Source organism: Globicephala melas, chromosome 15 (assembly GCF_963455315.2).
Source record: "Globicephala melas chromosome 15, mGloMel1.2, whole genome shotgun sequence".
NCBI lineage: Eukaryota > Metazoa > Chordata > Mammalia > Artiodactyla > Delphinidae > Globicephala > Globicephala melas.
The window spans coordinates 60,455,394-60,482,724 of record NC_083328.1 but is presented as its reverse complement, the minus strand read 5'-3'; the positions used below and the strand labels follow the sequence as shown (position 1 = coordinate 60,482,724).

Sequence of the window (27,331 nt, the reverse complement as noted above, 5' to 3'; positions counted from 1 at the left end):
CATGCTACAACATGGATGACCCCTGAGAGCATGTTAATTGAAAGAAACCAGTCACAAAAGACCACATATTGTATAATTCCATTTATATGAAAGGTCGAGAATAGGCAAATTTATGGAGACAGAAAGTAGACCAGTAGTTATTAGGCTGGGGAACGCGGTAATGAGGAGTGACTGATAATTGGTACAGGGTTTCTTTGGGTGGGGGCGGGGGGCACACACAGATATTCTAAAATTAGATTGTGGTGATGACTTTACAACCCTGTAAATGTATTTTTTTTTAATGACTTGTAGGGGAGTTCCCTGGTGGCTCAGTGGGTAGGATTTCGGGCTTTCAGTGCCGGGGCCCAGGTTCAATCCCTAGTCAGGAAACTGAGATACTGCGAGCCACACGGCACGGCCAGAAAAACAAATGACTTGTATACTTTAAACAGGTGAATTGTATGGTATGTGAATTATATCTCAATAAAGCTTTTTTAAAGAAAAGCACTGTGGTCATGTATGTAGGTATATAGGAACGAGATAACATGAGGTAAGATTTGCTTTAAAATATTTTTATGAAAGATAGAAGACAAAAGATTGTTTATCATGGAATCTGGGTGATGGGTATTTGGCTGTTCATTATACCACTCAGAAAATTCTAGTTAAGAAAAGATTCCCTTTTATCAATAGATAGAAGCCTTCTTTAAAGGCAGGAAGGTAGAGTGGAAAGGAACTTGGAGATCATCTCAGTTAACAGATGGGACCCAGAGACAGAAAATAACTTTGTTTGGAATAAACAGAAGATAGACAAGGTGGCAGGAGATGGGGTGGAGAGAAGTAGGGCCCTGTCCTCAGGGGTGTGTTTCTGACTGAACACACAGCAAACCCAGCAAGTGCTAGGGGAGCCCTGGAAGGCCCAGACCTTACTTGAGTTTCAGCTCCCGGGTGAGCTCATTCTGTGTCTGTTCCAGCTCCTGCCGCTCCTTGATGTGCTCTTCTTGGAGGTCATGGATCTCTGCCTTCACTGCCTGAAGCTTGGAGAAGAGCTGGAACCGACAGGAGAGGCAGGTGAGAGGGGCAGCCCTCTAGACAACAGAGTTCTCCCTCTGCCCCAAGCCTCAAGGCACCTCTGCCTGGCCTCGTTCCTTTCATACCTTTTTGAGCTTCTTGGTCTTGATGTCCACCTCTTGCTGCAATGAGCTGTACGTCTCTTTCAGTTCCAAGGTCTCCTCGTCGCGGCTTTCCATCTGTTGCTGGATTTCTCTTTCTCGACGTTTCTGAGCAACATCACAAAATCACAAAATTGATCAGTGTGCCTAGAGACAAGGTCTATACAAGAATATGGGGCTGGGGGCTGCAAATCAGGGTCTCCCGCCAGGAAGGGGCTGACACACTTCAGTTCCGTTCCCTTTGAAGAGTCTAATACAAGAGATATTCGCTCTGTCGCATTAACACAACCTCACCCCACCCCATTCTCTCCAAAAAGGCATGAAAAGTTACCTGCTCTGCAATCTCCTGCCGTTTCTGCTCCAGGATTTTCTGCTGTTCGTTTGTATGATCTACTATATTTTTTCCTCCAACAAGCAGCTTACTCTCCATGGCCTTTGTGAGGAAAAAAGTAGAATCCATCTGATGAGTGGCCTCCCTCAGAACACAGCTCCTCACAGGGAAGCCCAGGAAAGCTAAAGAGCTCAGGACTGAGCCCAAGGGGATGAACTCTGGGGGAAAGTATAGCGTGCTCAGCTGTACCCTTCCCATCACGGGTGGGGCTGAGGCCGCTTCACTGGGGGCTTTATCTTGGAAACACTGAAGATACAGCTTCCCCAGACATACATGAATTGCAGGTTTCTTTTTAAAAAACACTGTTTGGGTTTGTTTGTACCAAGTATTTGACCCCACTAAGAACCTATGAAGCACCTCCTATGTGCTAGGTACTGAGGATGCAGCTGTAAATACCAATCACGAAGCTGAGAGTCCACTGAGGGCCACAGACAAGCAAGCGGCCTCTTACCCTATGGAGTCGGATCCCATCAGGAGGAAAAGACCGAGTAATAAGGGGAGAGGCACACTGGAGGGAGAGAATTCTGGCTTTTGGAGGGAGTCAGGGAAAGCTTCCTGTCTCAAGGAATTAGCTAAGAAAAAAAATTTTTTTCAGAGGGTAGGGTAGGGAGTGGTGATACATGAAGTTGGCAAAGCAATCAGGGGTCAATTCAAAAACCTCCAAGCCCTGTTAAGGGAGACTAAGCTTGACCCTGAGAACCGCAGGAACCACTGACGTGTCCTTTGAGCGTTAGGGTACAAAATCACACTTGTGTTTTAGAAACAAAACTCCCCTGCGACAGGAAGAATAACTGGAAAAGGGCAGGCTGGGTGGAAGGAGAGCAGACAGGAGGCAGTTTTAAGGGTCCAGGCCTGGGCTAGGGCAGTAGTGGTTGGGGAGAGCAAAGTGGATGGGTCCGAGAGAGGCAGCATTCAGAGGCTTACGGGAGAGGGGCAGCAGCTAGCAATGATAACCCTTCGGAGTCTGGCTAGACTGAGAAGAGGCAGGCAGGAGCGGGCTCTGGGTGGCCGCGGGCATCTCCGTGGAAATGTCCAGTAGGCAGAGGCCATCGGGCTGGGATATCAGGAGACAGCTCTGGGCTGGCTATACAGACTGCAAGGCTTCAGCATTTAGATGGTGGCTGAAGCCAGGGGAAGGATTTGCACCTGAAAAGCATGGAATCCAAAAACCCCACAACCTTGCTTTTAAGAAACTTATACCCCTGCTGCCATGTTTCAGGGAGCGCTTGAAATTTTCCTCTTCTCTCAAAACAAAGGGGCTGGACTGATTACTAACCCTCCCCTCACCACACACACCCTTCCGCCTCTAAAATTCTTTTGTCCTGTGATCTTACAGCATCCAGGGATGGAGAAAGACAGATGTAATGTCATTCTCCCATAAATAAAACTTATAAGAGGTACAGTGACCTTGAGGTGATGCTGAGTCTTGCCACACTAGGCTTCTGAGAGCTGCCCAAATATCCCAGGTTGTTTAGAGGGTCTAGGTGGTTCCTGGGCTTGAATAACAGATGTGATCTTAAAAACCAACATGGAGGGGCTTCCCTGGTGGCGCAGTGGTTGGGAGTCCGCCTGCCGATGCAGGGGACGCAGGTTTGTGCCCCAGTCCGGGAGGATCCTGCATGCCGCGGGGCAGCTGGGCCCGTGGCCCATGGCCGCTGGGCCTGCGCGTCCGCAGCCTGTGCTCCGTGGCGGGAGGGGCCACAGCAGTGAGAGGCCCGCGTACCGCAAAAAAAAAAAAACAGCATGGAAATCAAACATGGGTACACCCAGTTACACAAGTGCAGGAGTGAGGAGGGGTGAAGTAACATAATGGAATCCCATAGTAAGCCCCTCCCTGGAACACAGTTACCTCCTAATTGTGTTGTATGTGACTCCATTTTCACACCAGGTCTTGAAAGTCTTGGAAAGGACCCCTGCCTCTGAAGTAAAATAGGACCCAGCTCTGTGAAAGGGCTACTTCGATGCCACAGATAAAGTACAGCTTCATATGGTCGGGGAAGGGGAAGCAAGAAAGAGATCACTTGTGATTTTTAAATTAATAAACATAGATACATTTTAGAGTAGAAATTGAAGTTTGCACAAATTCCATAAGATAGAACTTCAAAGGAATTCTGGGTTGTGGTCAGGCAGCGGTCATCCTCAGATTTCCAGAGCTAGCTCTGCACTCTCTTCTGCCATTAAAGCCCTGTGGCAGCCCAGAGTCCAGGCACCTGATGGAATTGTACACTGTGGACAGAAAGAACACTCAAGGACACTCACAAGGGGTGCCTCCACGCTCTAGAATACAATTCAGCCACTGCCACACAGTGGTTGACCGCAAGGGAGCCTCTGGGCGGGGGGTGGTGATGGAACTGTTCTGCATCTTGCTTAATCAGAGACACAGCATATGAAAACCACAAGGAGAGACCAGTGTATATCTACCAGATATACAAAAAGTCAAGTCTGCTAATCACAAGTGTTGGTAAGGATGAGGAACAACCAGGACTCATACCCTTCTGGTAGAAGCTTCAATTCACAGGGCCACGTTAGAAAGTGACATGTCACTGTCTAGCGCAGTTGAAGCTACACAAACCCTAGGACCTGCTGGTGTCAGGCAAGAAACTCGCGCGCACACATGTTCTCCTGGAGCCAAGTACAAGGAATTCACGGCAAAAAAAAAAAAAAAAGAAACAGAAACAACCCACACTATCAGGAGAATGGAACACCACGGAATTCTCAGAACAATTATAAGGACTGAATCACAGCTTCAGGCATCAGTATGGATAACTCTCATTAACATAACATTTAGCAAATAAAAGGAAATCACAGTAGTGGGATTCCATTTATATAAAAGATAAAAATTATGTGAAACTAAAACTATCTTTTATGTAGAGATATATATACACATTTGGGAAAACTATAAAGAAAAGCAAGGAAAGAATAAACACCAAAACCAAGATAACAGTTACCTCTGAGCGGGCGGGGACACAAAGAGCTTGTAAAGCTACGGATGCTGTTCTGCTTCTCATACTGGGCCGGGGCGGGGGAGGGGGTACATGGGTGTTAGTCTTATTGCTGTCAAAGAAAAATTGTTTTTCTTCATCCAATTCAATTCAACAAATGTTCCTTGGACACTGGGTATCACCAACCCTAAAGAGACACCATCCTTCATATCATTTTTTTTGATAAAACAAGAAGGTTTGAAAGAAAAAAGACCACGCCTAAGGCAGGGTACAGTACCTTGATTTTGGCGCCCAGCATCTCGGCAGCATCCTTTTCCCGCCGCAGATCCTCCATCTTTTTCTCCTTCTCCTTCAGCAGCCTCATCTTCTCCTCTGCAACCAAGCTGTGGTCCTCTACAATGGCCCGCTTCTCGATCTCCAGTTTTTCTTGCTGTTCCCGCCAGTAATCATCCTTATCATCCCCTTCGTCCTCACCCTCTTCTCCCTCCTCCTCCTCCTCTTCCCCACCCCCACCCCCGCCCCCACCTTCCCTCCGCTTCTCTCGCCTCTTCCTTCTGCCAATGGACCGTTTTTCTAGCTGGGCCTTGAGCCGAGCAATCTCTTCCTGGAATTCTCGAAGGAGGGCATCCTTAGGGTCCTCATTGACCCTTGGCTTGTTCTTAATGTTCTTGGCACGGTTGGCGTATCTCAGAGTGGTTAGAGTCTCTTCTACGTTGTACGAGGCAGGCCCCACGTTGGCCACCATCACAGTTTTAGCATTGCCACCGAGAGAATCTTGGAGGAGCCTGGTAAGCTTTGAGTCCCGATATGGAATGTGAGTGCTTTTGCCGTCCACCAGGGCAGAGATGACGTTACCCAAGGCTGAAAGGGACAGGTTGATCTTGGTAGCTTCCTTCAATCTTTCCCCTTGCGCACCAGTCTTGGCCTGCCGTTCGCTGCCAGCAAGATCTACAAGGTTCAATTTCCCTACCCGGATATGGTTTTCGCCATCGAGGCCCACCTCACTGCACTCGATGGTGATGACAAAAATTGCATGCGAACGGGAACTGTGCTCATTCATGTTGGTAGCACCGACAGAACGGTTCTGGTTCCCCACATTCATCACGTGCTCTATTTCCTTCACGCTCTTGGTGACAAAGGAAGACAGGTCTTTCACGTACACTCCAGTGTCTGGCCTCTCCTTGAGCTCGAGCCTTTTGGTCTGATCCTTTGAGAGGAGATCTCGGATCTCCTCCTGGTAGATCTCTAAGTAAGAAGCCCTGACCAGGTACTGTTGATTCTGGGATCGAGAGATATGGGTGAAGATGTGATCAAAAGAGTTAGGGATGACCCCTCTTTTTTCAGGGTCACCCCGGACTCCTTCCATCGTGTAGGTTTTCCCAGTCCCAGTCTGTCCATAAGCAAAAATCGTCCCATTGAAACCCTGCAGGACGGAGTCCACCAGTGGTCGGAACGTCTCGTCGTAGAGTTCAAACTGCTTGGCGTTCCAGTCGTAGACGGCATCAAAGGTGAAGGTCTTGGGCATTTCATGGGCCACTCCCTTGGGGTTCTTCACCGACACCTGCCCCAGCTTCACGTCCACATCCACCACCTTGTCGTACGAAGCAGCCTTTTCCTTGCCATTCATGGGCCGACAGCGAACCACCACCCGGACTGACTCTGAGCTTTTCAACTTTGACATGATGAGCTCTGACCGGGTCGATCTTAAGGGCTATGAATCCAAAATGAGTCTCACAATGCTAGGGTCCTATAGGAAAAACAAAACAGAGTAAGCAAGGACAGTACAGCTGTCACTGGGGGCTGCTGAAAAGCACATGACACACCCAGGTCCCCTCCATGTTGCCAACCTTCCGACAGCTGCACTTAATAACTCCACTACATTGGATATTTCCTCATGGGATCTTAACCAGCTGCAGTGGGGAAAATAAAAGCACTAGTCCACCTACAGTGTTAACTTGCTTGTCCTCCCTTCAACTGATAGTTTATCTTATACTACAGGCTGAGGCAGCTGGAAACTTTATAAAAGCCTGGGTAATCTTACGTGCTGTGGAACTACTACAGCCTCTGCACAGAGCCATTCGGAACTATCAAAATGCACGTCCCTTTTGATCTAGCAGCTGTATTTCTAAGAATTTATCCTACAGATAGAAGGATATCTGTGTTGTGGCATCATCTGTGGTAGCAACAGATTTCAGGCAACCCCAATTCCCATCAAGAGGGGACTGATTAAATAAATTTAATATATTTAATATATACAAATCCTGGAATCCTGGGCAGTTACTAAAGAGAATGTGCTAACCTAAACGCAATCCTAAAAGAAGCTATGTTGTTAAGTGAAAAACGCAGATGAGGAACAACATGTATAGTACAGTTTACATATGCATGCTACAATGTAAATATACATGTAAAAGTGGTAACAGTGGCAGCCTCAGCAGGGGAACTATGGGCCCAGACAGTGTGTATAGTACAGTTTACATATGCATGCTACAATGTAAGTATACATGTAAAAGTGATAACAGTGGCAGACTCAGCAGGGGAACTATGGGCCCCCGATGACACTCAGAGGTCTAGAGAGAGGAAAATGACTTTTCACAATACAATTGTTTGTACTGTTTGAATTTCCTATCTTGTACTGATAATACTTTTCCATTCTAAAATCATCAACTATGGCTTGTGCAAAATGTATTCAAATAAACAAGGATGTGGGGTAATACATTACAAAGAAAGCACTTATCCAATCAATAAATTTAATACAATTTGAATGCAAATACGAAAATAGATGTTAAGAAATTTTTAAATAAAACCAAAAACAGAACTTCATTTGGTGCTGAAAAACTCAGGGAGCAGAAGCAAGTATGATTAAATGGGTCCTTTGGGGAGGGGTACGGAGCAAGCAGATCAGAGCAAAGCGGTATGTACGAGGACCTTAAACTCCCGAAAACCTCAGCGCAAGGGTTTTTAAAAAACAGGTAATTCACATGGTTCTTGACTCAAAAGGCCCTTTGGTGACAGGTCTCTCTCCTTTACCTGTTCTCCAGCCACCCAGTTCCCTGCTTACAAGGTGAGTGTTATTAGATTTTTATCCTCCTGAACTAGTTTATGCATAACAAGCAAATATGTATTAATACATACTTACCCTCTCCCTTTTTACACAAGTGTAGTATGTTATACACAGTAATATGCAGTGTCCTGCATCTTGCTTTTTTTCATTAGACAACCTATCTTGGAGTTTGTTCCCCTCAGTAAATGCAGAGCTGCCTTATTCTTTATGACAGCAGCAAACTATCCCTCTGTATGGAAGCACCATTATTTATTTAACCCCTACCCTAGCACTTAAGCTGTTTCTGATATGTTACTGTGAAAAACCTAGGACCACATCCTTTCATGTGTGGGAAAATCTATCTGTAAGGATAAATTTCTAGAAGCGCAATTGCTGGATCACAGGATATACACATTTGTAATTTTAGTAGCTACTTGAACAGTAATAACAGGATCCTTTTTAGTTGTGAGAATGACCTATTCTTTGCCAACAAAAGGTGGGAAAATGTGAAGCAGGGCTGGGCCGCTCTAGGTATATATGCTGCAAGTTAATAAATACAGAGTCAATATATTCCTCCGTTGGTCTTTCATAAAAACATTGTTCTGCTGCTAAGCGCATGGAAACATGAAAAGTTACTTTTCATACTTCTTCTAGTTGTTATATTAATAGAATAATGTTGTCTAGAATGCAGAACCAGAAGACCTCTTACCCTCTCGTCACCCATTTTCTGTAAAACCTGTAAAACAGGGGTAATTCTTCGTTTTGGATGCTTGTGAGACTAAAAGCCACTTACAAAGGTGGAAGTGCTTTGTGAACTAATATAAAGCTGGATTAAAATTAACTAATACAGTTTCATCCGAAACCCTTGTCAAAGGGTCATTCCAGAGATTACTAGTGAGCCCTAATTTTATGCATTAAAAAACAGAAAGGGGTGGGTGGGGAACGGGTCACTGGAGAGGATCAATTCTTTTACATTACATACCCGGGAGGAGGCCGAGCTGTCCAGCTTTTACCTATCAAAACACTGTGGCCCCAAGCCTGTTTAATAAAAAAAGCCTGCGGCAGGTTTTCTTGCAGATCTTGATGTTCAGATGCTTCTGTTACAGCTGCATATATTTTTAAGCTCTCCAAAACAATAAAAACAAAGGAATGACAATGACCTACAATAATCTTAAAAATCTTTTAAAAAGAAGTAATTCCCAAAGCCTGAGTCCCCTTAATTAAATCTCCTTGATTTGGAACACAGAACACCATTTCTTTTCTGAACTCACAGAGCTCGGCTGAGCTAGTCATGTACTACTGACATATTATTTCAGGAAGATGGACTAATTTAATTTCCTGCCACCAGGGCTTAAAATCTCGCTGTGGGTCCTCCTCAAAGGAGAAGGTTTTCTTGGAAGGATGCCCTGATTCTCTTTCTTTACTTTATTACCTTCCTTCTCCTTCTTCTGGTCAGTCTAATTACAGTGATAAATCTTTAAAGGAACTCACAACATTGCCAGGAAAGAAGGAACCACAGGTCAGCAGTTCAGCATTTTTGTCCTGAATACTTTTTCTGCTAGAACTTGTCATCTCGATGTTAACAACCACTATTTGAATGGCTACTACACGAGAAAAACTGAGTCTTCCCCTAACTTCATCTCTTTTGTCCGCTGAGGAAATCAGTTGCACATTTCTCATGGCAGCCACTCTCTTCCAGAATCTTTGAGGACTTCCCTGGTGGCGCAGTGGTTAAGAATCCACCTGCCAATGCAGTGGACACAGGTTTGAGCCCTGGTCCGGGAAGCAACATGCCACGGAGCAACTAAGCCCGTGCGCCACAACTACTGAGCCCACACACCTAGAGCCCGCGAGCCACAACTACTGAGCCCACGCACCTAGAGCCCCTACTCCACAACGGGAGAGGCCACCGCAACAACAAGCCCACGCACTGCAGTGAAGAGTAGCCCCCACTTGCTGCAACTGGAGAAGGCCTGCGTGCAGCAACAAAGACCCAACACAGCCAAAAATAAATAAATAATTTTATTAAAAAAAGAAACTTACATGATTGGATTCACGCTCTCTCACCCTTGCTAGCTGTCATGGAGTCCACCTCAAATTCTAGAACCAGGTGCAGACTGGATGCTTAGTAACTACTGGCTTCCTATAGAGATTCTAGAACAGAGGTCACAGACTGATCACATTCTACCTGCCCCCTCTGCCCCAACTAGAGAAAGCCCGCATGCAGCAACGAAGATGCAATGCAGCCAAAAATAAATAAATAAATTTAAAAAAAGAGAGCGGTGTTGTTAAAAACAAAAAACAAAACCCCAGCAATTCCACGTCTATATTTGTGTATGTCCTGGTGAAAAACCTTTGCACCTGTGCACAAGGAAACACAGACAAGGGTGCTTCCTGCAGCACTGTTAAAATAATAGAAAACTGGAAACAACCATCCATTTATAGAGGAACTGAAAAATAAAATATGGTATACTCACATTACAGATAGTATACTATTCAGCAGTTCAAAGTAATAAATTAGAGCAGGGGTCAGCAAATGACAGCCCACAGGCCAAATCCAGTCCATAGCCTGTTTTAGTAAATAAAGTTTTATTGGAACACAACCATACCCCTTTGTTTACATATCATCTATGGCTGCTTTAGCTATAAAATAGCACAGCTGAGGGCTTCCCTGGTGGCGCAGTGGTTGAGAGTCCACCTGCTGATGCAGGGGACACGGGTTCGTGCCCTGGTCCGGGAAGATCCCACATGCCGTGGAGCGGCTGGGCCCGTGAGCCATGGCCGCTGAGCGTGCGCGTCCGGAGCCTGTGCTCCGCAACGGGAGAGGCCACAACAGTGAGAGGCACGCGTACCGCAAGAAAAAAGAAAAAATAGCACAGCTGAGTAGCTGCAGCAGACAGTATGGCCCACAGAACATAAAATATTTACCACCTGATCTTTCACAAAAAAAGTGTGCCAACCCTGAACTAGAGTTATATATATTTACATGGCTAAATAAATAGGTTGAGTGGAAAAGCAAGCTGCAGAGTGATGATTATGACTAAAAACTTAGAAAACAATATGGTGCTCATGGATTTGCATTAATGTATACGTAAGTATTCCCCCAAATGGGTAGAAGGATATACAACAATTTATGATAGTGGCTGTCCAAGTTGGGCAGGGTGAAATGTTAAGAATGGGACAAGAAATGTGAAGAATTTTTCAATTTTATCTGTAATATTTTATCATTTCTCCTAAAAAAAGAAACAGGGAATGAGACTTGAAGCAAATAAGAGAAAATGTTAATAATTATCAATTCTGTTTCCTATATTTTTCTCTGAATGTTTAAGATTTCTCAAAAAAGAAAAGAAAAAAGAAAACCAGCAATTTCACATTGAAACAGAAAAACCAGATTTTCTGCTTCTCTGGAATAATGGGAATATCTGACAGCCCAGGCCCCAAGTGGCAGCAATGGGAACTGAGTGACGGCTGCCCCTCTAATGGGCCTGGCCACCCAATCCTCCCCAGCCCACACTCCCTACTGTCTCACACCCAGCATGCTCTGCTCATTTATACTGCCTGCCTGGCTCCTGTAGGCATCCCTGTCCATGACCAAATTCATGTATACATGATCTAATTGAGAAAGGCCTGCCATGTTAGTCCATCTCTTTTTTTTTCTTTTCAATATTTATTTATTTATTTGGATGTGCTGGGTCTTAGTTGTGGCACGAGGGATCTTTGTTGCGGCATGCATGTGGGATCTAGTTCCCTGACCAGGGATCAAACCCGGGCCCCCTGCATTGGGAGCGTGGAGTCTTAACCACTGGACCACCAGGGAAGTCCTAGTCCATCTTTTAAAATGACATTTACCAAGGCTCTGTAATGACATGGAATATGCTTAGAATAAATGAAAAAGCAGTTTACAAAATTGAATGCATGCAATCACAATTGTATAAAAATAAGATACACATCAAAACATTAATAGTGGTCCACTTTGTGTGATGGGACTACATATAGGTGATTTCCCCTGCTCCTTCGACATTTCTATATTTTTCAAATTTTCTGTAACAAGCATGTGGTATCTTCAAATGGGAAAAAATAAAGGTCTGGCAATTCACCAGAAACATCCCTGCAAGGAGGAGCAATGTGCGGTCACACAAAGCACATACTAATGCATCTTTAATCACTGCACTCCAATGCAACGTCCTCTAAGATCTGACCGAGCAACCACCTGCCAACTGCCTGGCCTAGAGCTCAAGGACTCAGAGTGTCTGAAAGGCAGCCCAAACTACGGATCACAGGGGCCATCAGGAAAGCAGCAACACTCAGGCAAGAAGATAAAAGTGACTCCCTATTAACCAGCCCAAACCAAGTCCCTGGGCAGGTTTCTCTAGGGGAAGCAGCTGTTTCTACTCCGTATCCAACTCATCACCATCAACACTACGTTCTTTCTCAACTGTTGCTAATTGTTTTGAAGTATCAGGACTCCTTGTCTGCAAACCCTGAACCAACAGCAAGAGAGCAATTCCAACTCTGGGTCTTTGGTTCCCATGACGGTCAGCTATCAAAATGTGAATTACACAATTTTCAGAACAAGATTATTCATCTCCAGTTGAAAAAATAACATCACTGTCTGGAGAACTTTTAAAAGGACATGGAATGTGTGTTGAGGGACTAGTCCTATATTTGCTTCTATTTACATAAAATATATCTGAAGGGATATGCAAGAGCCAGATAACAACACTGGCTGCCTGTAGGGAAAAGAGCTGGGTGGCTGAAGGCCAAGAGTATAAGGGAGGCTTTGCAGTGTATAATCCTTTTATACCTCTTGAATCATGTAAATATATTACCTAGTCAGAAAAATCAAATTAGGGGAGAAAAAAGATGGAAAAAATCTGTAAAATTAACTACATCCAGGTGTTAAAACTCATTTTTCTCTTTTCATCTATCCACCATGAATATAATGTAATAAAATGTTTTAACTGATGAACGAAGGGTCCTAGTTGTAAAACTATTTGTCTTAACTTCATGGTAAAGCTTCATAAAAGAGCTTCTATGAGGTCTACAGCAATGGAAATCCTTAACTTCCTAATGTCAATGTAGCATGTCACATAGCCTCAGCCATAAAAGGCATTCAGAGCAAACATGTCAAAATAACAGACTAATAAAATATATTCTGGGGACTTCCCTGGGGGTCCAGTGGTTTAGACTTCGCCTTCCAATGTAGGGGGTGTGGGTTCGATCCCTGGCTGGGGAGCTAAGATCCTACATGCCTCACAGCCAAAAAACCAAAACATAAAACAGAAGCAATACTGTAACAAATTCAATAAACACTTTAAAAATGGTCCACATCAAAAAATAAATAAAATATATTTATTTTAGTGTAATATAGTGTAATAACAGGCACTGTTTATAAACACAGGTCATCTGTTTTTTGTAAGCCAAACAGTTGTGTGAACGGTCTAAACACTTTCAAACTGTCTCTTACAGTACATATGAGAGCCACAGAATCTTAAACTGGCACATATTATTTGAGGGCATCTGAGCAGTCAATATCAAAACACTGAAACGCAATACTCAAAATGTAATACTCCCTTGAAACAGCAACTCCATTTCTTGGAACTATTTTAATGCCTTCAGTGAATAACTGAATACATGTGGAAGATGTATGTACACCTTTATGCTTATCTCAGCAGCACCTCTAACCACTTAAATACTCATTGATAAGGGATTGGTTAGATTATGACACATCTCTACAATGGGAAATTATGCAGTCATTAAGAATGGCAATATAGGGCTTCCCTGGTGGCGCAGTGGTTAAGAATCCGCCTGCCAATGCAGGGGACATGGGTTCGAGCCCTGGTTCAGGAAGATCCCACATGCCGCGGAGCAGCTAGATCCCACATGCCGCGGAGCAGCTAAGCCCGTGCGCCTAGAGCCTGTGCTCTGCAACAAAAGAAGCCACCACGATGAGAAGCCCACGCACCGCAACGACGAGTAGCCCCCGCTCACTGCAAGTAGAGAAAGCCCGCACGCAACAACGAAGACCCAACGCAGCCAAAAATAAAATAAATGAAATAAATAAACTTATTAAAAAAAAAAGAATGGCAATATACTTCTAAGTATTTACACATGGGAAGATGTTCATGACATTTTGTTGAGTGAAAAAAAGCGGCTACCAGGGACTTCTCTGGTGGTGCAGTGGTTAAGAATCTGCCTGCCAATGCAGGGTTCAATCCCTGGTCTGGGAAGATCCCACATGCCGCGAAGCAACTAAGCCCATGTGCCACAACTACTGAGCCTGCGCTCTAGAGCCTTCGAGCCACAACTACTGAGCCCGCATGACCCAACTACTGAAGCCTGCCTGCCCGGAGCCTGTGCTTTGCAACAAGAGAAGCCACTGCAATGAGAAGCCTGCACACCACAACAAAGAGAAGCCCCTGCTCGCTGCATCTAGAGAAAGCCCTCGCGCGGCAACGAAGACCCAACGCAGCCAAAAATAAATAAAATAAAATAAAATAAATTTATATTAAAAAAGCAGGCTACCAAACAGAAGACTTACTATGATGTGATTTATGTTTACATGTGTACATGCACAAGTGCAGAGAAAGTTGTGAATGAGACAGTGTAAAGTCATGATTCAAAGCATGAACTTTAGTATTCAACGCATCAGCATTTGAATTTCTGCTCTGCCACTTAGCTATAAAATCTTGAGAAAGTTACATTAAGTCATAGTTTCTTCTACAAAATGGGATTAATAACAACACCTACCATAAAGAACTGTTCTAAGGATTATTAAGTAAGCTAATAAATGTTAAATGGTTAGCCTAGTGCAAGATGTTTAATAAACACTCAAGAAAGGCAAACAATATTGATCTCTGGGGGGTGAGCTTGCAAGTGATTGTTTTTGCTTTCTTTGGCCTTCTTCACAGGTGCATGTATTTTGTTTCTTACAATCAAGCAGGGGGATGGCAATAAAGCTATTTTTTCTTTGGGGGAAAAAAGTCTAGTAACTTGGTTTCAGCTTACACATCTTAGGAAGACAGGCTACTTATCTGGAAAGAAACCTAGAAAGGTCAAGGATAAGAAACATGAACAACTAAACGCCTGCTCTGAATTCAAATTGGCGCCAAGCACTCCCTGTCACTTGATGACCCCAACAGGCTAACAAAGAAAGCATTTAACTGATAAGGGGGAAAAAGAGGCAAAGAAATCCTATTTTGCGAAACATTCATAACATACATTCATAAAAAATATATTCAGGGATCCCTGGTGGCTCAGTGGTTAAGCATCTGCCTGCCAATGCAGGGGACACAGGTTCGAGCCCTGATCCAGGAAGATCCCACATGCTGCGGAGCAACTAAGCCCGTGCGCCACAGCTACTGAGCCTGCACTCCAGAGCTTGAGCCACAACTACTGAGCCCAAGAGCCACAACTACTGAGCCCAGGTGCCACAACTACTGAAGCCCACGCACCTAGAGCCGGAGCTCTGCAACAAGAGAAGCCACCACAATGAGAAGCCAGCGCACCACAAGGGAGAGTAGCCCCCACTCGCCGCAACTAGGAAAAGCCCGTGCGCCGCAATGAAGACCAAACCCAGCCAAAAATAAATTTAAAAAATAAATAAATTTATTTAAAAATATATATATATATATTCAAGTCTAGAGGACACTAATTCAGAATCAATGTGGGTCTGGGGCTTTGCTGTATTCAATAGTCACAGCTCATAGTACATTAGGAACTTAATGTATATTCCTCTTCTAATCCTCAAAATCACCTTATGAGGAATAGTATTAGCCTTATTTTAAAAATAAGGATGGGAGGCTCAGAGAAATTAACTGGCTCAAGGTCACACAGCAATTAAATGGAACAGTCAGAATTCAAAACCAGGTTTGTCTTATTAAAAGACCCTAATTTAAACTTATTTTAAACACACAAACACACGCACATGCGTATACACATGTGTATTAATATATGAATAGATTAAAACAATTCAAGTTGTACATACAGTGAACAGGTAAATCTTCCCCCTACCCCTGGGGAGATACTCGAAGCATATGCAAGCATTAACGTATCTATATTGCTTCCCTACCTTGTTTTTTGTTTTTAAACTCAAGTTTAAGTATAGTATCACCATTCTCTATCTTACTTTGTAGATCTTGGGCCCCCCCACCCCACCCCCATCCCCACCTTTTAAGTAGCTGCCTAAATGCCATGGTACGGTTCTCTTATAATGTATTTGATTAGCCCCCTGCTGAGGGAACCTCTGATAGTTTCTGGTCTTTGCTAGTGCAAACAATGCTGCAGTGAATATCCTAAACATATACCTTTAGCTACACACGAGGGTCCTTCGTAGGAGTTATTCCTGGATGTGTAAACACTACACATGTTCCTTTTTGACAGAGGGCACCATCCTACCCACTTCCCAGGCTGTACCATTTATCCTCCCACCAACAGTGCACCGACTGCCCACACAACCCCAATGTCCGGGGCTCGTGCTCTGAACCACCACGAAGCTATGAAGCTGGAAGAACCTGCCTGTCAGGAACTTCTCATTCCATGTACTGATCCAGGAAAGAAATGAAACTGTTTCTCTGCTAAACATTTACACTCTGATGTCAGAGACTTAATCAACCAAATACAACATTTGGCCCTTGAGTAGGGCCCTTTTCTGGATCTTGATTCAAACACACCGATTGTTAAAAATGTATGAGACCATCAAGGAAATTTGAACATTAAGGAATGTTAAGGAATTATTGTTACATTTTTAGGTGTGGAAATGGTATTTTTTAAAGAAGGTTCTTACTCTTAGAGACACACACAAAAGCATTTTCGTATAAAGTTTTTTTTTAACATCTTTATTGGAGTATAATTGCTTTACATTGTTGTATTAGTTTCTGCTATATAACAAAGTGAATCAGCTGTATGTATACATATATCCCCATATCCCCTCCCTCTTGCATCTCCCTCCCACCCTCTCTGTCCCACCCCTCTAGGTGGTCATGAAGCACCGAGCTGATCTCCCTGTGCTATGCGGCTGCTTCCCACTAGCATATAAAGCTATATGCTGACTGGGACCAAAATAATCAGAGGTGAGGTGGGGTGGGATGAGTAAGAGGTTATAAGTGAGACGGAACTGCCATGTGCTGCTAACTGCTGGAGCTGGGTAATGGGTCCATGGTTCATTACACTATTCCATTTTTATGTATGCTTGAAAGTTTCCAAGATGGGGGGGGAAAAAAAAAAGATTGCCCTCTGACCAATGCCTTTTAACTTTTAAGAAAATTTTAATTGTGGTTAAAAAAACCCCACATAATATAAAATGTACCCTCTTAACCGTTTTTAAGTGTACAGTTCAGTAATGACAACGATATTCACATTGTTGTGTGACAGATCTCTAGAACTTTTTTATCTTGCTAAACTGAAACTCCATACCTATCAAATGGCAACTTCCCATTTCCCTGTCTCCTCAACCCCTGGAAACCACCATTCTACCTCAGGGTTCATCCATGTTGTGTAGCATGTGACAAGATCTCTTTTTTTTATAAGGCTAAATAACAACCTATTGTGTGTATATACCACATTATCTTTATCCATTGATCTGTCCACAGACATCTGGGCTACTAGCACCTCTCATCTACCGTGAGATCACAGGTGTACTCAATGACTTGTCCTTTTAATCAGACTGCCCTGCAGCTGGGTAGAGAGCCACAGCAAATTCTACATTTAAAAGAGGGAGGTGGCCTGGAATAACAAAAAAGAGATTCAGACACACCTGGGAATGAAACCCAGCCCAACCATTCCCAGCTCTGGGAGTCCAGGCAAGTTCCTTCAACCAGCTAAGCCTACATCCTCCTCTGCAAAATGGGACTACCACAAATGCCCTGCTCCTTGGGGCTGTGTGAGGATTAGAGGAGGACAAGCATGACAAGGCCTGGCCCACAAGAGGTGCTTCTGCCCTGACCCAATTTACAGGAGAAAAAAACCTGAGACTTGGAGAGAGAAGCAACATGGCAGACTGAGTTAATCAGCAGCAAAGTAAGCAGAAACCAGGGCTACCGGGCTCCAAAGTTCATGGCGTTTTTCCACACCAGCGTGTCCTAAATGTCAGTCATCTGATTGTCTCTTCACAATTTCTGCCATATCCACACACCACCTGTACCATTATTTAGTTAAGATTTTGCTTTAAATCTACTTTAACACTTTTTTTTTTTTTAATTTATTTTTTTGGCCATGCTGCACGGCTTGCAGGATCTCAGTTCCCTGACCAGGGACTGAAGCCAGGCGACAACAGTGAAAGCCCAGAATCCTAACAACTAGGCCACCAGGGAACTCCCAAATTTCTTTTTAACAGAAACTTCGTATGACTACCATGAATGGAAAACCAGTATCACTTGTTGTAAATAGAAGGTAACTGAAAATGAAGACAAACAACCATGTTACTAAATTCGAACTAGATACTGTAGCTTACCTAGGGCCAGAGGCCTGATCTCTCTTGGTTAGAAAGCCAGTAGAAGGGTGAGATAGGGAGGGTGGGAGGAAGGCTCAAGAGGGAGGGGATATGGGGAAATATGTATGCATATGGCTGATTCACTTTGTTGTCTAACAGAAACTAACACAGTATTGCGAAGCAATTATACTCCAATAAAGATGTATTAAAAAAAAAAGAAACTAAGAAAGCCAGTTTAGCACGTGTTAAGAAAGACAGGAACCAAACAAATACTCTCCTTGACATAGTCAAAAGAACCAAAAGAGTTTCAAAGGGAATAACTCTCACCGTGTCGTTCAACATAATTTAGGATGTTGTGTCTGAGTGTCAACTAAAATCTTCTGTTCCACCTGGTTTAGCTCCGGAATCTAAGGCAAATCAGAGTCCCGTTATCAAGATCCCTGGTGATTGGTGTGTACATGAATGTTGGAGAAGCTGCCCACATATGCTACCTTTATCGTAAACAGTTCCCAAAGTTGATCAAGCAGAATGTCCCATAAATCACAGAATTTGTTTCAGTAATGTAACGAGTTAAATACATTAAAAAAAATCCCCTGCCTAAAGTCCACCAGAACTGTCATGGTTCACTGTCCAATTCCATAATGACATGCTCTCACAGCTCATTCAGTGCACAAAACTGATCATGTACATACAATATTCCTGATTAATGTCACCAGCCAACAGTCTGTTCATAGAATGAAGGGTTTAAATGTTAAAGGCTCAGGTTCTGGGTCCTACTCATAGGGAATTCTGTATCAAAAAGAAAAACAGATTAAGAAGCAGCAGCAAAGAAGGCGACAAGAACTATGAAAAGATACCTTATGGCTTGTGAATTATACCTCAATAAAGCTTTTTTTTTTTGAAGATATTTTTAGGGTCCTAATCAAATTTTAAGAAGGAAAATGTACAGTTCTCCTTTTCAACTTTTTAAAGTTCTAACTTTCCGCAAACTAATTTATTTAGAATTGTTCTCTTATGAGGCTGAGAGGGAAGCAAAGATATTCACTACAGCACTATATGTGATTATAAAAAGCCAGAAACAACGTCAATGCCCAATGCTAGGGAAAGTTTACTAGCTCATAATTACTAAACATGGGAAAATGGTTATGAAATGTTACGTGAACATTTCCACATGCAAAATGGGAGATACACTTTGAGAGCAACTACCTAAAAAGATAGCTGTGCAAGTGGACAAACAAGTAAGCTGAAACTGAGTCAGGATACCCTTTGCACAGGTAATCCCTCTCCACCAAACTGCACTAATGTCTGCCTTTTCAACTGTATTTAGACACTACCTTGTTAAAAACATTATTTAAGGAGGCTGCCTTTATAATTAAAATTTTTTAACAATGAAAGGATCTAGTTTAAAGAAATCATCAGAAATGTAGACAAAAGTTTATGCAAAGAAAAAAAAAAGTTTATGCAAAGATAATCTTCAAGATGTTCTCTGTAGCATTATTCATAGCATTTAAGTATTGAAACCTGCCTAAATGACAACGACTGGGCAAACAGGTAAGAACTGCACATTCATGAGATAAAATACATTTAGGAATATATTTTCCTTTGGACAGTAAGATGTTTTAACAGTAGTTATTTCTGAGTGAATCTTATTTAATCTTTTCAGGGTTTTCCTCAATGGAAATTATTTTTATAATTTAAAAAAAATTCTATTAAAAAATGCTGGCAATTGAAGAAGTAAGGAGGGAAAAATACTATATATTTCTTAGGCTAGAATCTGACCTGCTATTGCAGACCGTGCAAAACCAGTAACTATTTCCACCAAGAACTATCTTCTTGCTGTTATCTTAAGTAACTTGAGCTGACATTTTGTCTTACCTGGATGGAATCTTTTATGATTTACTAGCTAGATTTCTTTGCTTAGGTTACTGAAATGTGTTATAAAATAATGGTTACTGCAGTCCCCTAAGCTGCTGGAGACAGTACTATGAGCTTTAGTTTCTGTGTAATTTATGTCACACACAAAAGCCCCAAAGCAAGCCCTTCCTGAAACCACTGCTGAAAGGGATGTTAAGAACCCCAGAGTGGGTAACAGCATGTCCAGTCTCAGCTCCCAGTAGTCTATTACAATCTCTATTTCACTTGGACTCACTTCCATTTATACACTATGTTCAAATATGACAAAATGCAACTGCTGCAAATATCTTGCCAAAAACTTAAAAATAAAACCACACCCACCACAATTATCACTGGTGCTCTCTAATGCAAACTATGATTTAAATAAATCAGCATACTAAAAAGATAGATCTGCCTGTGTGTGAAGAGCTCAGTGTCTGCTATCAGTGTGACAAAGCGAGGAGACACAACGTGTCACCAAGATTAACTGAAGTCTTAAACAAGAACATCCCAAGCTGCAATGCAGATGTGTGATGCTGATAAGATGAGCTGATTGCAATGATCTCTGACTGCCAAGAAACAGCTCTAAAAGCCCCACCCTGGAAGGCTGGGAGAAAGCCCTGCATGAAGTCACCAAGGAAGAGGAAAATATTACCCAACTCAAAGCTGTCTTTCAGGCAGCGCTGCAAGAGCCTTGGAAGATTATCCCACGTCCTTATTTTGCCTATACAGACACTGAGGGCCAGAGAGGCTGAGTTACTTGCCTTGGGTCACATAGCAAGTGGCAGAATTGCTATTAAAATTCATGTCTCCACCCAGATCCCACTGCCTTTTCACACCAGAATTTCCTGTGGTGGCACAGGCCTTGACCAAGAAATCTTTCTAAGACTGCAGAGATAAGGGATGTTGAAGGGAAAATAATGAGCCCACATGGCAGACAGGGAAAACTGAGGCTTGACAAAATTGAATCTTTTACAGATTAAAAAATGGGTAAAAATATTCTTTGGTGACAGAAGATAGGGTAGTGGTCACCCTTCTGGAGGGAGGTAAGGAAGGCTTCTGGAGTGCTGGTAATGTTCTATATCTTGATCTGGGTGGTGGTATCATGGGTGAGTTCATTTTATGAAAATTCAACAAACTATACAGTTACAATCATCTAATTTTTCTGCCTGTATCTTATCCTTCAATAAAAACATTACATTAAGAAAAGAAAAGAAAAAAAAACGGAATCTTTTGCAATTAGTCAGCAGTGGCATAGGGCTTTAGCCACCCTCTCCTCACGGGTGCAGATGTTATCACCAGAATCAAGAAACAGTTCAGGGCCGAATGACTCAGAATACAAGCTCTCAGTTCCTACCTGCTTCATGTTTCAGCCCTGAGTTAGAGCTAAGAAGGATGAGAGGTAGCCTATCTCACAAATCAGATTATCTATTTGTTGCCTATCAGTGAAGTAACTGACACCCATGGTTATGTTAAAATACCTCAAGGGTTTTTCCCCTGATTTCTTCAAACATTCTATGAAGTCAGTTTTCTTCATCAGCCTTTAAAGTTATTTACCCAGATACAGAAGAGAAAGAAAGGCTTTTGACAAGACGTCAGGGATGTACTGCCCACCTGAAAAACAGATGAACAAGTGAGTGGTAGGAAGAGCAATGGACTTGGAATCAGACCTGGGTAAGTTATTTGACTTTTCTGTGCCTCTACTTTCCTTTTCCGGAAAATGGGATTCATAACAGTCCTCATGTTACAGGGTTGCTGTGAGGACTAAATGAGACGACATGTGTAAAGTGCTGAAAACAGCACTTGGCTCAATAAATGTTAGGTATTTCTATTACAGGTAGACCTCGGAGATACTGCAGGTTTGGTGCCAGACCACCATAATAAAGCAAATCTTGCAATAAAGCAGGTCACACAAATTTTTTGGTTTCCCAGCACATATATAAGTAATGTTTACACTATACTGTAGTCTACTGAGTGTGCAAGAGTATTATGTCTAAAGAAACAGTGTACATTAATTAATGTACACTAATTAAAAAATACTTTATTGCTAAAAAATGCATCATCTGACAACGCAGAGTTGCCATAAACTTTCAAATTGTAAAAAAAAAAATGCAGTACTTGTGAACCACAGTAAAAAAAAGGTAAGCCTGTACTTTTATTATCACTATCTTTGGCAAGTCCTAGTTTTGCTACTTATTAACAAAGGAGTACATCTCAAGCTTTAATGTACTCAGGAAACACCCGGGGGTCTTGGTAAAATGCAGACTGGCTTATTATATCTAGACTTAGACTCTGCATTTCTAACAAGCTCTCAGGGCACATGGGTGCCTCAGTCATGCAGAACACACTTTGAGTGGCAAGGATCTACCGAACCCAGCACCTATCGGTGCTTCATATTACTGACCAAAATGAATGACCCCTCAGTAGCTCAATGCTTCATCTGTAAACTGGGGATAATACATATGCCATGTGATCTCAACTGACTGAACATTAGTACACAAGAATGCACAGGAAAGAGCGTTCTAAACTGCAAACAAAGCTACCCAAGCAGAGGTGGTAGGATTATCAGTCTTGCTATTCGCAATGTTGAATTTACAACATTGTGAAACCTAAATTTACAGGGGCAATAATTAGCATACGGTAAAAGAAGGCTCGAATTCCCTTGCTAGAATTCTAGCAAGAACACAACAGCTTCTCCAGGGATTCCCAAATCAAAAGCTCTGAAACTTTAGAAATGTCATTCGATGGCCAAGAAAGAACCACTTTGGCAGGGAGAGTGTGGCCATTTGAGGCACTAAGCTTCAAGAGTGATTCCATTCTCTCTCGCAGAGATGGCCAGCCTCCTCCCAGCTTTCATCAGCCAAGATCTCAAGTCAGGACAGCAATGCCAACAGCATGAGACAGATGGGCACTGCCCTGGCAGAGCCCACACCTGCCACTCCACTAGCTGGCAAAGAGCCAGACTTCGAGAAAAGCAGGGCTTCCGGATGTCCAAGGTGGAGGCTTCAAAAAGATGTACCTGGCTATCTTCCTGCAGTATAAGCAGGGATCTCCTCCCCAGAGGCTGTAAGTATGATGTTTACACCTGTGCCTCTCCTTCAAGGGTTCACAGGGAACCAGAGCTAATTCTTCCACACAGGGCACCTTACCAAAAAGTTCTCTCATCATTTTAGAGGCAGCTGGCACCATCAACATCTACCTAATTGAGCAGGCCAAACCCAAGAGACGCCTCCGATTCCTCTAGCCCTTCCCCTCAACCACCATCCTGCTGGCTTCACCTCCATGACACATCCCCAATCCATCCTCCTGTACCATCTCCACCGTCACCACCCTAGAAAGCCGCCATCACCTCTCACCTGGCCTCCTAACTACCCTCCTGCCTGCCATTCTTACACCCCTTAAAATTCACCGGCCACAGGGGCCAAAGTGATGGTTTTAAAAAACAAAAAACAGATCACATCACTCCCCTTCTTAAAGCCTTCAAAGCCTTCCCATTGCTTTTGGAATAAAGTCCCACCTCCTCACTCTAGTCCACAGGCCCTAGATGACTTGAGGCCTCACCCCCAGCCCAGCCCCCACTTGGCCATCTCACCATTCTCCCCTTCCCGCGCCCCAGCCCACCTGCTCCAGCTGCTCTGAGCCTTCTTTCAGTTCCCAGAACTTACTAAGCTTATTCCCACCTGAGAGCCTTTACTTTGCTGTTCCTTCTGCCATATTCTCAAATGTTTGGTCCCTTTCTGGCAGCAAGTCTCAGCAAAAATGTCACCCCCTCAGAGTGGCCTTCTCAGACCACCCAATTAATTGGCAGCATCCCCATGGGGAAGTCACTCTCCATCACATCACTGTTTTATTGTTTGCACAGTACTTATTTCCATCCAAGTGACCTTGTTCATTTATTGGTCTATTTTTCCACCGCTGCCACTAGAATGGAAGCTGCACGAGAGCAAGGACCTCACCTACCTCTCTACCATCACATCCCTAGGCTAGAACTGGGCCTGACACATACCAGGTGTTCAGCAAATGCTGAATGAATGAAACTGAGGCAGTAGAGGTAAAAGCACTGAACTTGGAGTCAGAACGCCTGGAGGTCAGTGTGAAATGGGCCACCTACCAGCAGCCTGGCCTCTCTTACCTCAGGTCTCTTGACTGTAAAATGGGAATCTCAATCTGCACCTTCCCTTCCTTGCAGGGTTACCGATAGACTAAGTGAGTGAAGACACGTTTAAGCATCTTTTTTTTTTTGCATTACGTGGGCCTCTCACTGTTGTGGCCTCTCCCGTTGCGGAGCACAGGCTCCGGGCGCGCAGGCTCAGCGGCCCTGGCTCACGGGCCCAGCCGCTCCGCGGCATGTGGGATCTTCCCGGACCGGGGCACGAACCCGTGTCCCCTGCATCGGCAGGCAAACTCTCAACCACTGCGCCACCAGGGAAGCCCTTAAGCATTTTTGTAAACCATTAAGACACCATAAAGAGAGCACTGTATTATTAGCCAGCATAAGAGAATGCTCTTTCTTAGGGACCCATAAATCAGTGGATGAAAGGACTTAGAGAGCAAGCCAAGGCTTCTAGCCCAGGCACCCAACAGAAGCATGAGGACACAAGAGATGCTTTACTCTGAGGAGGGCAAACACAAGATATGGATTCATTTAAAGACATCAAATTCATTTCAAATGCTAGTCATAGGGCTTCCCTGGTGGCGCGGTGGTTGGGAGTCCGCCTGCCGATGCAGGGGACATGGGTTCGTGTCCCGGTCCGGGAAGATCCCACATGCCGCAGAGCGGCTGGGCCCGTGAGTCATGGCCGCTGGGCCTGCGCGTCCGGAGCCTGTGCCCCGCAATGGGAGAGGCCACAGCAGTGAGAGGTCCGCGTACCGCAAAAAAAAAAAAAAAAAAAGCTAGTAATATGCAAATTAAGCTCTGAGGTCCTTGAAGAATGTGGAGTTGGGGCTGATCTCCACATGCCCCACTGTGCTTGGCATAAAGGGACTTAGTAAACATTTACTGAACTATGGGTCGGACTACCAAACCTGGTATCCTATCATCAGCTTTCATTTTTCTTTGCAACCCATTCTGGCATGGGATTACAGGTTCCTGGGGCAACTCTGTAATACTGACATTTATGACATTTATATAATACTATGACAGCTACTGTTTCATGCATGCAATGACCCTGTGAGGTTGACAGACCTGGTATCGTCAGCACATGCTTTAATTTATTCATTCACCAATCATAAATAGAATATAAAGTATAATACAGGTGCTATGTTAAGCCCAAATAACAATAATGTTTACCAAACATGCCAGGCACTTTACATGTATTAGGTGCAAATAAATCCTCATAACAGCTATATATAGTGGATACTATTATTATCTCCCTTTTACAAATGATGAAACTATAGCACAAAGAGGTGAAGTAAAATTACTCAGTGGCATGCAGCTTGGAAGTGGCAGAGTCAAGATTTGAACCCAGGCAGCCTGATTCCATGCTTTTAAACCACCAGCATGCAATCAGAATTGTACAATAGCACCAAAAGGGCCTACCAGCCAGCCTACTCCTCTCACTTTAAAGAGGAGGGGGCATGGGGACAGAAAAGCCCCTTGTAAACATTCCAACTTTGTTTTGAGGTCCCCACTTTGGATGGTATCTATTTAAATGAAGCTTTATGTAAGATCTTGTTTCCTTGCCAGTGGAAGAAAAGCCTCTAGCCAAAGCAGTCAGAAGGAACAAAAGAAGACCCTTGTGGCTTTGTAACAGCTACTGCTGAGAAATCAGAGATATCAGGGTACAGGGAAGAAAATACAGGATTTACCTGGAAATGTGTCCAGCTCCATCACTTAATAGGTATAAAATTCTTAGGCAAGTCATTCACTTTTCTTAGCCTCAGTTTCCTCATCTTCGAAATGGGGATGACATCACCACCTACCTGGCAAAGTCTATGTGAAGATTAAATGAGATAATATACCTGAAAAGTGCTCCTTAATCATATACAGTTGACCCTCAGTATTTGTAGGGGATTCCAGGAGCCCCCTTGGATACCAAAATCCACGGATGCTCAAGTCCATTATATATAAAGGTGAAGTACATACCTTCCTTGAAAAAAAAATCCACATCCACACAGTTCAAACCTGTGTTGCTCAAGGGCCAACCAGACTTGTAAATAGCTATTACTGTTTCAAGCACTTCTCAAAAGACATAAAGATAACTCTTTGTCTTCTGGAAGGGTCAACAAGGCCTAAGTAGAAAATAAAACCATAACCTCAAACAACTACAAGGACTTGACCCCAGGGTTTCCCCCACCAGGACTACTTTGCAGAAGTCCACACCACCTCCCTTTCTCTGGGCAGAATGGAGAAGTAAAACTGAGGGTGGGGGGGATGTCAACAGGGGGAGGAATATCCAATGAGCTGGTGAACTACACACCTAAATCCTACCTGTCTCAAAGTCAACTCCTCCAGGAAGCCTTACCCAAACCACCCTTCATGCCTCATAACAGCTTGCTGAGCACTTACTATGTGCCAAGCTACTTGACATACCCATCTTACTGGATTCCCACACTGGTTCATTAACGCATTTTACAGATAAAGAAAAGAAGGCTCAAGGAGATTAACTTGCCCAAGGCCACACAGTTACTAAGTGTAGATGCAAAGTCTCAAATTCAGACACTCGGACTTAAAGTTGGACTCTCGGTCCTTCTCCTCCCCATTTAGGGCACTTTCAACATACACCTCTCATAATCTTAACCACCCTGAGCAGCAAGTGATAGGACCCCATTGTGCAAAAAGGTCAACTGAGGCCAAGAGGGGAAGGGACTTGTCCAAGGTCACACAGCGAGCCAGGGGCAGCGTCGAGGTTTGGACCCCAAGCTTTCGCTTCCCCGCCTCCCTCCCGAGCTGGGTCCCAGACTCCGACCCCTCGCGGCCGGGTCTGGGGGTCGGGCCGCACCCCTGCCCGGGGGAGGAGGGGCGAGGTCGCCCGGACTGCCTGAAGATGTCCAGGAGGCAGGGCAGAAGATGCTCCCGCTCCCGGAGCAGCAAAGCCAGTCGGTGGTGCTGCCCCGGGCCTTCGGGAAGATCCCAGGCGGCGGAAAGATCGGCCCTGCCCGGCGGTCGTTCGCATCGTTGCCGACTCACCTGCAGCCCGAGCCGAACGCGGGCGGCGGCGGCAGCGGCGGCAGGAGCGGCTGCGAACCGTGGGCTCAGCCATTCCCCGCTGCCCCGGATGGGGAGAGACCGAGGCCGCTCACTTCCTTAGCAACCCGGCTCGGCGACCTACTTCCTTAGCAACCGGTGTCAATTTCAATAACTTTATTGAGACACGAGCGGCGGACCTGGAGAGCCGGGCGAGCCAGGCGGGGAAGGGCCGGGCCAGGTATTGGCGCTTAGTAGGTATCCAGCAGCCTGCGGTCCTTTCACCCATCTAAGGGGGTATGAGACGAGCGCGACATGGCCTGACAACCACCTGCTAGTATCTCGTGCCTCGGTTTCACCAT

General features: G+C 44.1%; 1 protein-coding gene across 3 annotated transcripts in view; it reads right to left on the bottom strand.

Moving 5' to 3' along the window:
• Nucleotides 1-27,105, bottom strand: part of KIF3B (kinesin family member 3B) — a 37,930-nt gene extending 10,825 nt beyond the window's left edge. The window contains exons 1-5 of one of the 3 annotated variants that reach the window (XM_030830937.2): nucleotides 26,973-27,105; nucleotides 4,759-6,228; nucleotides 1,480-1,581; nucleotides 1,134-1,256; nucleotides 907-1,025 (exon numbers count right to left, since the gene is read on the bottom strand). In XM_030830937.2, coding sequence (XP_030686797.1) covers nucleotides 907-1,025; nucleotides 1,134-1,256; nucleotides 1,480-1,581; nucleotides 4,759-6,162 — 1,748 coding nt within the window. In that variant the 5' untranslated portion in view covers nucleotides 6,163-6,228; nucleotides 26,973-27,105. Of the gene's footprint in view, nucleotides 1-906; nucleotides 1,026-1,133; nucleotides 1,257-1,479; nucleotides 1,582-4,758; nucleotides 6,229-25,651; nucleotides 25,763-25,928; nucleotides 26,056-26,972 lie in introns of those variants that run through there. The other 2 variants (XM_060284684.2, XM_060284685.2) reach the window with 2 other exon arrangements.
• Nucleotides 27,106-27,331: the final 226 nt, after the last annotated feature.